Genomic DNA, 15,825 nt, shown 5'->3' on the forward strand with positions numbered 1-15,825 from the left:
TCAGCCCAAGCTATTGAACCCAAATCTGTTGTGGGGCTGGATTCACTAAATAGTTTTTAGAATAAAAATCTAAACTGATATTTTCTTATTTATTTCTTATATATATATTAGGGCTGTCAAACGATTAAAATATTTAATCGCGATTAATCGCATGAATGTCATAGTTAACTCGCGATTAATCGCACATTTTTATCTATTCTAAATGTCTCTTGATTTCTTTTTGTCCCATTATTTTTTATCATTTTAATGCTCTTATCAACATGGAAAAGTGGATCGGCTTGCTTTGTGCAAATGTTTTTTATTGAAAACAACATTGGGATACTGTGTTCAATTTCACACTAACATTCTCACTTGGAGCAAATAATCTCTCACACAATGTAACACTGTCCATCAATAAAAGGGTGAAAGAAATACTGACGAGGAGGTGACGTTACTGATGTTGACGAGTGGGCGTAGAAACGCATCAGTGGTGTGTGTGCTTGACCATAGAGTGGTATTTAGACTGGACGTGCTGCGATGACAGCTCAGTTCACAATGACAAAACACACAGATCACTTTGGTCTTGTCAATTGAACCATTTCGCAACTTTTTAAAAGTAAACTTTCCATTCAGAATCTTATTGGCATCCATTTCGGCGTCTCGCGCTCATCATTCATCCACTCAAAACGTAACTTTAAAGCGGGTCGCACACCGGACGAGAAGTGCAGCGCCTCGTATTTAAAATTCGAACACATTATTCTCTATGAGTGTACACACACCGACGGCGCCATTCGGCGTTTTTATTGCTGGCCATAAACAGAGAAAGTGCGCGTCCGATGTGCGATACGAGTTGTCCTAGACGCGGCTCGGCGCTGCGCTTCTCGTCCACTCTTTGGCCGGTTCGCATCGCAAGCCCAAACAAGTGTGTGCGGCGTGCCTGTTGTTTTGTTTCTGGTCTAGCTAGATCCAGTGTGGTGTTGTAGTTTTAATAACGTTACTAGTTGTTGCAAAAGCATGTGAAAAAAAAATACAAAGTTTGCTAGGCGTTAATCTCGATATAAAAAAATTGACGCCGTTAAAATGGGTTTGCGTTAACGCCGTTAATAACGCGGGTTGCAGGTTTTCGGCCTGTGTCCATTCTCAACCCGTATAGTTTGCCGATAGTGCTGCGCGGAATCGGATCATAATCGGCGGGGCAAGTAATAAAAACATAACGTTACAATTAATCGAGGCTGGATGACAGATAAATCATTATAATATGTTGAGTTTGATAAAGACCAGGATCTCTCATCACGGTCAAACGCAATGAACGTGCGTCACTCTTTTACTTTCATTTTCAACAACATAATTCTCTTCAGGGAAAACCAATCAAGGAAAACATATCAGGGCCCGACAATATTTTGAATTGTCCGGGACACGTGTTTTTTGTTTTAAGGGACAAGTGAAAGAGAATTGTTCTTGCCCAACCGGACAAATGCCCTGATTAAAACAGTTTTCAATATAAAAAAATTAAATAAAAATAACTAGGGATTTACAGAAACCGTGAGGATGATTCTGATTTTATTTAATTTAATGTAAGTGGCGATTGTTAGCCTGTTAGTTGATGATAATATACTGACGGCAACAAAGTTGCGCGGTTTCAATTTGAAATGAAAGATGGGGCATAAATTTTATAAATTTAGGGAAAAAATGCCCTTTATAAAGGTAAAAAACTTATTCTGATTAAGAGTGTTTTCCAACAGTGATGTAATGAAACATTGGCCATTTAAGTTTGAAGGGAGCATCTGTTTAGGCTATTAAGGAAATGTAATTTTGCCAAAAGAAGAACTTATATTTTAAATAAATGTTATTTTTAAAGCAGCTTATTTCAGTGTGATATTTTACCATATTATCATGTATAACACTTGTAATGTGATGATCAGATGCAGATATCTAAATCAGAGAATATCATAGGTTTGAGCGGTTGGCGGGTGGGTTATTTATTTTTAACAGCAGATTCGGGGGACTCAAAGTGCACCAGATTAATGAATTTATCTTTAAAATGTACAAAATTTACGAAAAATACAAATTTAACTATCTTATTATTAAAATACATGATCAGAATTTTACCACGTCCGCCTTGTTTATGAGCCGGGAAAAACCCTATATATATATATATATATATGTATATATATATATATATATATATATATATATATATATATATATATATATATATATATATATATATATATATATATATATATATATGAATTACAAATAACCAGCAACACTTTACTTCAAGCCTTTATAGATATTGCATTATAAAAATATTTGTAATGCATTAATTATGCCTTGTAATGCACCTTATTATGCATTGTATGATCTCATGAATAATTGCAACTACAGTTATAATACACCTTTAGAAAGTATAATGCATTAAAAAACAGCCAATTTCAGATGTAACAAGGAATCTGTGAATATTATAATGCATTATAATTTTGGTTACAATTATTTATGAAAAAATATTATAATGAACATTATGAACACCTATAAAATGCATTACACATAAAGGCTTTGTGAAGTGTTGCTAAATATTTTAGTTAAAGAAGAATTCTGTGAATATGGACCCCGATTCTTATATTTAGACTTTTAAATATTCAAAATTAGGGTGAGGAGAAGAATAGACCATTTCCTTGCATTTGCTAAGAGATGATTGGATGGAGACACAGGGCTGTAGATTAATGGCTGTTTGGCACTCAGACAACAGCATGTCAGTGATGTATTGACCTCTGTGTGTCTACAGGAGGTGGAGATCGCCAGTGTAGATGCGTTCCAGGGCAGAGAGAAGGACTTCATCATCCTGTCTTGTGTCAGAGCTAATGAGCACCAGGGCATCGGCTTCCTGAACGATCCACGGCGTCTCAATGTGGCGCTAACCAGAGCCAGGTAACAGCACCATTTAAGCTCGGAATGTGCATTTTCATGTCTTTTCAAAAAAGAGGGGGGTTAAAGGGTTAGTTCACCCAAAAATGTTTATTCTATCAGTAATTATTCTCCCTCATGTTGTTCCCTGTAAGGCTTTCCTTCATCTTCTGAACACAAATGAAGATATTAGTGATTAAATCTGAGAGTGTCTCACTCCTCCATAGGCTTCTATTGTAATTGAAACTTGCCGGCACAGAAAGTTAGTAAAGACAATGTTTAAAATAATCCAAGTGACTACAGCGGCTCAACCTTAAGTTTATCAAGCGACGAGAACACTTTCACTTTTTTTTACTTTATTCAACTCTTGATGTTCTTCTGTGTGTTCCTCTGAGTGAGTTCACGTAGTGTAACAGCGCAGCGCTTCTGGGTTGTACGTCAGAATGAAGGCTCACTATTGGCCAGCATCACACACATGACCGGCGTCGGCCAATAGTGAGCCTCCATTCAAGAAAATTAATTTTATTTTTTTTGCGCACAAAAAGTATTCTTAAGGTTGAGCCGCTGTAGTCACTTGGACTATTTTAAACATTGTCTTTACTAACTTTCTGTGCCGGCAAGTTTCAATTACAATAGAAGCCTATGGAGGAGTGAGACAGCGCTCAGATTTAATCATAAATATCTTCATTTGTGTCCCGAAGATGAAGGAAAGTCTGACGGGGAACAACATGAGGGAGAGTCATTACTGACAGAGTTTACATTTTTGGGTGAACTATCCCTTTAAGTGAGAAGGGAAATGTGTGTATAAATATAAATAATGTAAGAGAATTGCTCTGATTATATGCACAATTTTGTGTGTATGTGTACAGATATGGCGTGATCATTGTGGGCAATCCTAAGGCTCTGTCCAAGCAGCCTTTGTGGAACCACTTGCTGAACTACTACAAGGAGCAGAAGGTTCTGGTGGAGGGTCCGCTCAACAACCTGAGAGAGAGTCTCATGCAGTTCAGCAAGCCACGCAAGCTGGTCAACACCATCAACCCTGTGAGTGTGGACTACATATCAAGATTTCCTCCGGCTCAGAAATACTCTTTTACATTCATGACATACATGCAGCTGGTTAATTACAATGTCATTTTAATAATAAGCAATTGCATAATGCAGCTTAAAATAAGTGATTAAAGTCCCCCTGTTGTCAATCATTTTATCCTTTAAAACAAATGTTTGATCTCCAAAATTACATATTTAAATGTTTTTGTCTTGGCTTGTAATATCTTGAATGTAACTCGACACCCTTGCCTCATTTAGTATACGCGGTTCTATGAATATGCAAATTAGCCCCGCCTCCACTCACTCACTCACTCACTCAGAGATCCACTGTTTGACGATCACACGTTGATGTGATTGGTTACAAGGTAGTGTGTGACGTCAGAAACACCAGCGATTTCAAACCGTGTTTTTGAGACTGTCTTTGGTTCACTGCAGTTTTAAGCAGAAAATACTCAGCAATGCTGTCGACTTATGAACTTACACATGCTTTGTCTTAAAGCAGATTAAAAGACATTATAAACAACATTAAAAGCTGGATTTTCACCACAAGGGGGACTTTAAATGCGTCTGTAACATCTAATTTTTACATTATCACTCCCAAAGTGACCAATACATTTCAATGGAGGAACCAAAACACACATGAGTAGCAAAATCCTCCTCCTAATAGTGTAATTGTGTGTTTCAGGGAGCACGTTTCATGAGTACTGCCATGTATGATGCGAGAGAGGCCATGATTCCTGGATCTGTGTATGACCGCAGCAACACTGGTGAGAATATGATCATAAGCTTAATATTGTCATAATCATTTGTTAACGAATTAATTTCTTCAATGAGCTCATTGTTTCTGCCTTAAATTATTACATTGTTTAAATTAATAATTTTTTTGCTAACTGTGTGATTTGTATATGTAGATTTCTGAAATTTCATCACATTTTCATGTAAAGTTATTTTTTCACACTGAAAATAGAGCACTTCTAATATGTCAGCAAATTTAAAGGCGCTTGTTAAGTGATAGTCATATTGCCTTTATATATTCACTGTAAAGCCAAGCTTCTAAGCTTTAAAACAACACATATTTTGTGTGTTAAGTAACGTGATAACTTAGTAGCTAGCGCCCCTTGCTTCAGATTTAAGAGGTTTATTCAATGATCGATTATGTGAATAATCGTAAATATTAAGGGTGTCACGATTTCGATTTTAAATCGAAATCGATCGAAATTAAGTCACAATCTCGATCATCGAATTAAAAAATGGAATCGACGATGCTGCCAGCTGCCACGCCCCCATGTCACGTTCGGTCGGCTTGTCAAGCGGAAAAAAACACGCGTGTTGAAATGCTGCAAGTCAACCTCCTCTGGGGGCCGCACACCGGACGAGAAGCGTCGCGTCTATGACAACTCGAGGTATCGCACACCCGACGAGAAGCGCCGCGTCTATGACAACTCGAGGTATCGCACACCCGACGAGAAGCGCCGCGTCTATGACAACTCGAGGTATCGCACACCCGACGAGAAGCGCCGCGTCTATGACAACTCGAGGTATCGCACACCCGACGAGAAGCGCCGCGTCTATGACAACTCGAGGTATCGCACACCCGACGAGAAGCGCCGCGTCTATGACAACTCGAGGTATCGCACACCGGATGCGCGCACTTTCTCAGTTTATGACCTGCAATATTATGTTTAAGGACATTATGGAATTAAGATCATGTCTATATTATGAGGCTACTCTACAATTAAATACGTTGCTTAGTCTGCAGTCTGAAGCACTTTATCTCAGAGAGCGTCCGTTAACTAAATGTATCCTGAGAATCCGATAACATCAGCAATTTTCATTCAACCAGCTGATTTCTGTAAATTAATGTAAAACATGTAGGCCTATATTGCAGCACAGTGTGAAGTCACGAGACAAATAAATGTATATAAAATGTATTAATTTAAAATAAATTAAATATAAAACTATGTAAATGGCGCTTTGTGGCGCGGCAGGATTAATTTTGAACAAGGTCCTGAGCCGTTGCTGGGCGCCGCGGACAGACGAAGAATGGCGCCGCCGGTATGTGTGTGTGTGTGTGTACACTCAGAGAATAAAGTGTTAGAATTTTAAAGACGTGGCTCTGCGCGACGCATAGATTTATCTGTTAAACTGTTTGTTTGTTTGTTTGTTTTGTTGTGAACTTGAATGTCATCTTCTGTGAAGAAGGGGTTACAAAGGAGAAACTATCGCAGGTTATTTTGCTTAAGTTTCCAATTGACTGAAGATATAAGTTATTGTTACATTGTGTTCTTAATAAAAGTTTTAAATTTGACATTTGGTCTAAAAATGGCATAGCAACCTGTGCTTAAAAAAAAAAAAAAAAAAAGTAAAAACCGAGAATCGAATCGAACTGTGACCTTAGAATCGAAAATTTAATCGAATCGAGGATTTGGAGAATCGTGACACCCCTAGTAAATATGTAAATTGACATATCTAATGGGTTAGTTTAAGCATCAACCAGATGATTCCTGTGTTATTCTGTTGTTTTAATGATGAACCTGCTTTTGAAATGTTTATTTTGTGAGATGTAATTTGTCACTCATTGTCTGTCTTTACAGGTCGTCCATCTAATATGTACTTCCAGACCCATGATCAGGTTGGCATGATCGGGACCGGACCGAACCCGATGGGCTCCATGAACATTCCCATCCCGTTCAATCTTGTCATGCCGCCCATGCCTCCGCCCGGGTACCTGGGCCAGGTGAACGGACCCGCTGCAGGTGAGGGAGAACCCCGGAAACACGAAATTACAGCGGTTTTTCAGCAGGAAACATTGACTAACATTATAAGTGGACTTTTTGTTGTTCAAAACAAGTCCACAATAGTGTAGAAACTGGCCTTTGGAAAAGAGATGGAGAATAACGTTGTGAATCGAGCAATAAGAGGTCGAGCTGAATCTAATCACGATCAGGGTTATTATAGTTTACTAAAACTAAAAGCATAACAAAAAAAACATATTTTTAAATAAAAAAATAAATGCTAACTGGAAAAAAACTTATTTTATTTCAGCTAGTTTTCTCATTTTCATTTATCATGATGTTCTAAAAACTGAAATAAAAATGATTGATAAACGTGGGGGGAAAACCTAATTTAAAAAAAAAAAGCTAAATTACTAAAACTTTAAAAATAAAAATGGAAAGTCTAAAAATAAAAACGTATTTAAAATATTTAAAAAACTTAATGCTTTTAAATTTAAAGGATTTTTTTTTTTTTAAACCATGACTAAAACATTGACTAACATTATAAGTGCTATACTTTTTTTGTTCATAACAAGTCCACAATAGTGTAGAAACTGGCCTTTGGAAAAGAGATGGAGAACAACGTTGTGAATAGAGCAATAAGAGGTCGAGCTGAATCTAATCACGATCAGGGTTATTATAGTTTACTAAAACTAAAAGCATAACAAAAAAAACATGCTATTTTTAAATTAAATAAATGCTAACTGGAATAAAATCTAATAATAAAAAAACGCACAATAACTAAAACTTTAACTAAAAAAAATGGAAAATCTAAAAATAAAAACTAATTTAAAATATACGCGTTTAAATTTAAAGGAAATATTCCTTTAATATAAAAAAAAAAATCCTTTTTCATTTAGTTTAATTCGAAAAACTAAACCTGAAGTAAAAATGTATTTAAATAAAACCTTTAGACGTATTTTTTAAACACACCAAAATTACTTACATTTTAAATGGAAAACATTTAAATCAAAGCTAATTCCAAATATTAATGAAAGCTATATTAATATCTTAATGATAGTCAATATAACACTGATCCCGATATTAATCCGTTCTCTCGCTGCTTACAGGTCGTGGTGCTCCTAAAGGTAAGGCCGGGGGTCGTGGAGGTCGCCAGAGGAACCGGGGCACGGGGAACCATGGCAGTGGGCAGGCCAACATGCCGAGCAGCCAGGCCAGTCAGGACCTGGTGTCCCAGCCCTTCTCTCAGGGTCCTCTGACCCAGGGCTACATCACCATGAGCCAGCCTTCACAGATGAGCCAGCCTGGCCTGTCCCAGCCTGAGCTCTCACAGGTACACACACTTTAAGGTCCTTGCACACTGAGGCTGAAATTCTCTCACGCTAAAAAAATTATTATAAAACGGATAGTTCCGGTCCTTGATTCTGATTGGTTGAGCCGCGTTCGAAGCCGTTGTAAATTACTCAACACACACACACCTGTGACCGCATTACATTAGTGTTACTGCGCAACTGCCGTTTTTGGTTCTTTGTTGCTGCGTGTGTTGCTTAGCAACCTCTTTGGAACTACATTGCGTGGCGGAGGAATAAATGTGTTATAACTAGAGATGCTCCGATCAGCATTTTTGGGGCCGATTACCGATCACCAAAATCATGATCTGCCGATCACTGCCGATCATAGAATGGCAGTGGAATGGGAATCTTTTATCCATAATCTAGCAGAGTTTGCACCATTTGTAGAAATTAAACTACCGGTAACTATGAGGTGGCAAGAAAAAAAAAAATCTGGAACAACTAATTATGAAAAATCAGACACAAATTCATGAAATAACTTTTGTAAGTCAAATGTAAGACCGTTTTAAGACATTTTAAGATCATAAAGATTGAAATTTAAGACCTACACGACGCATTAACCAGCAAATAACAAATAAAATTAGCATCAATATGCACTTTTTGTTAACATAAGCATTAAAATAATATCAATTATGGCTAGATTTTAAAAGAGTGTCTTGCAACATGTTATCTACTAACATGTACAAGTGCAAATAAAGTTTTGACAAAGGTTTTATAAAAAGATAAACCTCATATTTCAGCCTTTAAATCATTTTCCTTTAAAAAGAATGAGTCAAAAAAAGATAAATGACTGACATGTACAATGCACATTAGCTTATCTTTTATTATTAATAGTAAAATTCGGTCTGATTTTCCCGTGGCGTCTGTCGTTGCTATGCAACCATGCACTGCGCTCTCCACAACGACAAAGAAGTTTTAGTAGCTTTTGCTGAATTCTGAAGTTGATATTTCTTCATCTCGCTGCGCGTGGAAAAACGGTCGCATGACTTCTATAATGAGCGCGCTTGCCGCACGCCTACATTTGAAAGAACAAACTTGAGCGCGCAAAAGACGCGATATGTGAACGGCCCCTTGGCGAGCTCCCTCCAGTCCGGCCACGAGCTACTGGCCGCGCGCGAGCGCCGTGTTGGAGACCCCTACAGCTCCGCTTTGTAGGCTACGACTACTTTTTTGCTACTTTGTAATGACTCTCTGCGGCCAGCGTTTCTGGAAATGACTTTTTAAAAACTTCCAGACGGGAGAAGAACTCATGTTGCCACTGGCAAGCTCCGGTCTGCTGTTGTGTGCCCGCGCGCCACGCATGCAGGTGGAAAAAAAGTTGCGCGAGTAATTACGTCACGTGATCGGCTTTTTTGATCGGCGCTTTTGGGGTTCGCCGATCAAGCTATTTTTAGCCAATATCGGCCGATCAAGATCGGCGCCGATCAATCGGAGCATTACTAGTTATAACGTTATATTTTTTGTTGCTTTATGAATAAAATAAAGATTAAAATTCATATTTTTATGGAGTAACCGTTTAATAAAAGCAATAAGCCCCTTGAAGCCGTGTTTTACAGTGGATTTAGAACAGATAAGGGGCGTTGTTAGGTACGACGTGAAGCGGGGTTTTATTATTGCTTTAATACAACCTCACGTTATGTCAATCACGCTTACACACTGCCTCTGAAACTTTCGATTTTCTGTGTTTTGAGAGGCGTTTTGACAATTCAGAGCCGCCGAATGATGAATACGAAAAAACACGTATGAAAATGTCAAGCTTAGTGTGCAACATCAGCATTTGAGTTTAAAGTGCCCATGTTATGCTCGTTTACGAGTTCATATTTTTGTTCTTGGGGTCTGCTAGCAGTGTTGGGGTAAGTTACTTTTAAAAGTAATGCATTGCAATAGGGGCTTTCGCACCAGAGGAACCTTTTCGTAGTTCCTTGAACTAATGGTGGAAGTACCCGCTTGTTGCACCGCAGGAACTAGGAACGATTTTAGTATTTTTGGGGAACTAAAATAGCTCCTACTTCAGAGTAGGGTCTCTAACCCAGCATTATAGGAACTATCTGTTCTGTAAGTGTGCGCTGAGTACCCGAACGCATCCAAAACACCAGCACCCGCCATTAAAAAAAAAAGAAGCCAAGTACTAGGGATGCACAGACATTTTTTACAAGCTGTTTCGAACTCTCAAAACTAACTCCAAACAAACTTGATTTTGGCCTTATTTTGGCCTAAATTACATCAAACCAACATAAAAAGCATATTAGGTGCCTTTTCATTTATTGGGACCATATTTGACAGCATTTTACCATTATTCTTTAGCGCATTTCAGAGCTAAATTATCTTAAATATATATACATATGAATATATTCACACAGACCTGTTGTTCTTTCAAAATACCTTGTCATTTTGAATAACCTCTTAAACAGGATAAAGAGCAAAATGTATACATATATTATTTTTTTTACATGGAAACGCGTCAATTTCGCAAAAACTCCCATATATCGCAAAAAAAAAAGTTTTTACGCTCGCGTGAGGTGGTTTCTCAGGCAACTCGAAAAAGCAATACATCACAAAACTGATATGAAACCGTTTTTTCGCATTTACAGGTCACCTGGGGTACGTAAAAGTCATTCTTTAAGGAAAGCGCGGTATGTTTGTGTAGAAGACGAGACCGAGTTCTTTATTAAACTCATAAAAGACAAAAGTATCATGGGAATACTGGATTCTCAACAACAAAGAAATGCTACAATTCATCAAGACCTTGAAGCAGAAATGAGGGAGAAACACTCATAAGTGCCGCTCACAAGTATAAGGCGCTTTCCTTGGCATTAGTGCCTGAATAACACACCTACGTCTCCCTCCATTAAAAATAATGGCTAGTGCATGTAACATCTGTGGCCATAATTTTTGGAATGACTTGTCGCGAATGGGGAAAAATGATGTTTTAGTTGCATAACACTGGTTAATGGATACACCGTCATTTCTGCAATTGTTTTTTATCGAGATTTAGAAAATACCGAAAAAGGTTTGCGCAAATCTGTAATGCAAACACACCTAATGAAGCAAGCGGCAGTTCTCAGTCGAGATCAATGTTTCATTTATGAAACACGTAATTGCTTGAACATGGTTTGCTTATTGAAGTTCCACTATTTCATATCAGATGTAAGCCATTTGAGTCTGTGTTAAAGTTGTGTGGGTCTTTTGTGTGTAACAGGACAGCTACCTGGGCGATGAGTTCAAATCCCAGATGGATGTGGCGCTCTCCCAGGATTCAACCTACCAGGGCGAACGGGCTTATCAGCACGGAGGAGTGACTGGACTCTCACAGTACTAGAGTGTAAGACAAAACACACACACACACACATCTTAGAAGACCACACTTACACTACCATTTAAACGTTTGGGGTCAGTAATATATATTTACAGGTGAAACTGGAAAGATTTGAATATGGTGCAAAAGTTCATTTATTTCAGTAATTCAACTTAAAAGGTGAAACTAATATATTATATAGACTCATTACATGCAAAGTGAGATATTTCAAGCCTTTATTTGTTATAATTTTGATGATTATGGCTTATAATGAAAACCTTTTCACAATATTCTAATTTTGAATTTGGGGGTTTTCATAAGCTGTAAGCCATAATCATCAAAATTATAACAAATAAAGGCTTGAAATATCTCACTTTGCATGTAATGAGTCTATATAATATATTAGTTTCACCTTTTAAGTTGAATTACTGAAATAAATGAACTTTTGCACCATATTCCAATCTTTCCAGTTTCACCTGTAAATATTGTAAGAAATTAAGACTTTTTTTCAGCAAGGATGCATTAAATAGATCAAATGAAGGGACATTAAAGGCATTTATGATGTCACAAAAGTTTCTATTTCAAATAAACGCTGTTCTTTTGAACTTTCTATTCAATTAATCTTGAAAATATTTCTAGTTTCTTGAGCAAAAAATCATCATTTTAGAATGATTTCTGAAGGATCATGTGACACTGAAGACTGGAATCATGATGCTGAAAATTCAGCTTTGATCACAGGAATAAATTAGATTTGAACATATATTCATAGAAAACAGCTATTTTAAATATTGGTTATTTTTGATCAAATAAATGCATGATTGGTGAGCATGTGACTTGTCAAAAACAATACAATCTTAGCAACACCAAACTTTTGAATGATAGTGTACATTAATTTGGTGTGATTGATGCCTAGATGACTTAGACACCAAAAAAAACATATTTCATATTATGTTATGTTATTATGTTTTATTATGATATTATGTTTCATATTATGCTGTTTTTGTCTAAACACATGAATCAGACAGACTTTGTTACCATTGCTGCACCCCACGGTATTATTATTGTCTCACTTTTACAATGATGGAGCCATTTTAAAAGCATTTTTATTTTATAAAAGCCTTCCATTTTGCTCTGTTGTCTGGCTATTAATGCATGTAATAAAACATGTTTCTCTTCCTGTGTCCGCAGGTTGTTGGAACAGGAGCTAGGCCTGTGCTGAGCTTAGTTCATCAGCATTTTAAATATGGGTAAATATAAAAAAAGAACAAACATGGATGCCCGTTTACCACTGTTACAACTGAAGCACCATGGTGTGAGAGCAACAGGAGAGAATCAAACCAATCACAGGAGGGGAGTAAAGCTGGACAGGACGAAAGAGAACGTGTGAGTGGCGGATTACATCCACCATTCGTTGAGGACGGGGAAGGAGAGGGGGAGACGCAGTGTTAGGAGGAGACGAAACACGAGATCTTCGATCTGCAACTCCGCAACGTGGAGGAGGCTCCTGGAGCGCAGGGACCCTTCCCGGCCTCCTCTCTCTCTCGCCTGGCTGTCGACGTCAGCCTCAGGCCTTGCCCTGCCAACAGAGACGGAGTAAAGATGAAGTTCTCTTAAAACTTACCTGCAAAAAAGCCACGCTTGCTCTGTCGTCTCCACGAGCTGAGAGAGGGGGTGACGTATTTAAAGTAATTATAAACGCTTTTCAAGCAGCTGATTTTTGGGGGAAAATAGTGTTCCCCTCAAAGTTGAGATCTGACATTCAGGTTCTACCACCGAACACCTTTGAGAGAACGGACGAGTGTTTTTTTGCGTTTCAATTCCGCGTTTTCCCGAGCACGCTGGTCTCCAAACGAAAGGTGCTAGGGCGCTCTGAAGGACGATTCAACTTTGAGGAAAGTTTTCCGCCTGGAGGAGGAGGAGGGTAGAGGCGCCGTGTATCCGAAGGCCCGTCACATCTTAGCCGCTCTCTGCTAGGTGATTTGCGGAAGCAAAAGGGGTAGAAATGTCTTTCTCTTTTCTTTTTAAACGTTTGGTCTGTGCAGAGCTGGCGCGGAAGGGGCCCGACGGATCTATCCTTTCTTATTTTCCTCTTTTAAAGAAAAAAAAAAAAAGTTTTTTTTGTTTTGTTCAACTAGAATAAAAACAGTGAAGTAGAACCGCTCGATTTAGCCTGCTTGATTTTAGATGTGGCTTCTTAAATCTCTTACCTTGCTACAAAAAAAAAAAAAACGAAATAACCAAGGCTGTTGGTTTTGATTGATTTTTTAGTTAAGTCAAACAAAACAAAAAAAGTCACAATCAGGTTTCCAAGGGTTAGAAACTTCAGTGTGAGATTATCAGTGCTGAAATGTGATTAATTATGATATGAGACAAGTGTCAATCACAGTAAACCCCTCCCACTTCTATTCTGTCCAATCAGGACGCCATGATCATAATATTGTTGCGCCCCGATCGCTTTAGTTAAGGGTGAAGGTGAGCCGCTGCACCTCAGAGAAACAGGAGATCGGAGAGCCGTGCGAAGGACAGACAGGTGAGATTCTCGCTGTTTTTGTGTCTGACCGTAAGAGGCGCCGTCGTGCTCTCTTGCTTTATGATGGTGATGTCAATGAGAGCGGCGGTAATCGCCAATCAGAGGTGTGTGTGTATGTGTTTCCAGACTGCCCTTCCTCATTATTATTATTATTATTATTATTAGTGATAGATTGTAGTTTTGCTTTGTTTTCCCCTTGTTCTAGTTGCTTTTTTTTCTTTTTTCTTTTTCTTTCTCATCCCCCTTCTTAGTAGCTCATTTTTATTTGTACGACCTGACGTGAATTTCTCGTGACCTCTCTGTGTGGAAATTGCTCAACTTTATTTGGTTTCTTTCCACGGACCCATTCAGAGTTTTATGGCAGCTTTTTAACATCTGTTTCCGACCGATGCCAGTCGCCTCGACTTTGTACTTTTACTTTGGAGTGTTTATATACCTTTGCTGTTACTCCATATTTGCAACACTTTTGACTTTTTATTATTACTACTTAGAACTAGCATCACAACTCGCATTTTATAGCATCAAGCACAGATTAATTTTAAGCTCACGTATGCACCGTTTTGCTTTACCTTTTCTTTGCCCACGAGACAATCATGATTCATTCATAACCAACGTTGCAAAAATGTTTGCTCAGCGACTGATATTCCGTCTTTTCCATGTTAACCTCTTCTTTTTAGAGTTAACTCGTTCTCTAAAATTCCCTAAAACAAGTTTTGTTTTCTCTTTTCATACTTCAACTGTAAATATCAATGCTCAGATTTGATATAACATCAGCCAAATGGTTGCCAATGACAATGAGATATTCAGGCCAAGGTGATCCGTAAGTGATATATTCTGGTGATGAACAGAGTATGCTGAAGAGATCGCGCCTGAAGATTAGGAAGTGCTGAGAGGATCCGCTGCGAAAGTTGCATTCAGATATCAGATTTTATCGGAAATGTACAATAAATGAACTTGCATTGAAAGAGGGACATTGGAAAAATATCAGGATATTAAGTATAATTCAGGATTTTGTTTTGTGGAAAGAGTTTTCACCCCCCCCACAGTATGTACTTGTAACTTTACAAATAAATGTTGCTTTCTTTCACCCAATCCACGTCTCCTTGCTTCATTGTCTTAATTGTGTATGATCTACAATGAAAATTAATGGGGCTATATATGTACGAATTCGTTATTAATCACTTTTATATTGCCAATGTGTGAACAACTTGTAACGAAACTTTTTTTTAAAACGAGACCTTCCCCAACTTTCTAGGTTGAATATGAAAGCCGGACTGATTTGTAAGTGAAGGACGCGGGACGTTTTTGCCGCGAAAATGAAAAGGATATGACGTTTACGCGCTCCGGAGATCCTTTCTTTCCTTCAAATATAGTATCATAACAGTGTCATTTTAATTAGCTCATGATGCCGGTGAATCGCAGAGCTCATGTAAACATATCCACATCGATACGATCCGCTGCTTATTGAGAGGATTTACATATTCACGTGGACGGCGTCTGAATGTTGGATTATCGCTGCAAAGGCATTTCCAGCTTCTTCTTTTTTTACTTCTAAGCGAAGAACAACAAAAAAAGTACTTCACAGTGAAAATATCAGGGCTTTGATTCACGTTCAGTCTCCTGCACTTGTGAGCACGAGCAATAAGTGCTGCTGAAGTTCACTTAACGGCCAGCGGTGTCGCTAATAACAGAGTTTCTGAATTCTAATACAAATATTTTACTTTTAACACTGGTGTTTTCTTTATAATTATAGTAATTAGGAAGTACAATTCTTGTGAGCCTTGTGTCTGTGCTCTATGGAAGCTTGTTTCTGCCACAGAATAAAACATTTTAAAAGATAGACAAATTGCGACTTTTTATCTCACAATTGCGAGTTTATAATCAGGCAGTTTTAACACGCAATTGCGAGTTTTCTGACATTTTCTCTGAATTGTGAGATATAAAATGGCAATTGCAAGTTATAAAGTCCAATTCTAAGGT

The 15,825-nt window shown here is 38.0% G+C and overlaps 1 protein-coding gene across 2 annotated transcripts in view; it reads left to right on the forward strand.

Annotated features, from left to right (window-relative positions):
- Positions 1–14,937, forward strand: part of upf1 (UPF1 RNA helicase and ATPase) — a 44,948-nt gene extending 30,011 nt beyond the window's left edge. For both annotated transcript variants that reach the window (XM_079612894.1, XM_079612893.1), the window contains exons 18-24: positions 2,765–2,907; positions 3,753–3,927; positions 4,619–4,700; positions 6,528–6,689; positions 7,778–8,001; positions 11,220–11,342; positions 12,504–14,937. In XM_079612894.1, the coding sequence (XP_079469020.1) occupies positions 2,765–2,907; positions 3,753–3,927; positions 4,619–4,700; positions 6,528–6,689; positions 7,778–8,001; positions 11,220–11,339 (906 nt within the window). In that variant the 3' untranslated portion in view covers positions 11,340–11,342; positions 12,504–14,937. The remainder of the gene's footprint in view (positions 1–2,764; positions 2,908–3,752; positions 3,928–4,618; positions 4,701–6,527; positions 6,690–7,777; positions 8,002–11,219; positions 11,343–12,503) is intronic.
- The last annotated feature ends 888 nt before the right edge of the window (positions 14,938–15,825 follow it).

This window comes from Phoxinus phoxinus, assembly GCF_949152265.1.
Source record: "Phoxinus phoxinus genome assembly, chromosome: 5".
Classification (NCBI taxonomy): Eukaryota; Metazoa; Chordata; class Actinopteri; order Cypriniformes; family Leuciscidae; genus Phoxinus; species Phoxinus phoxinus.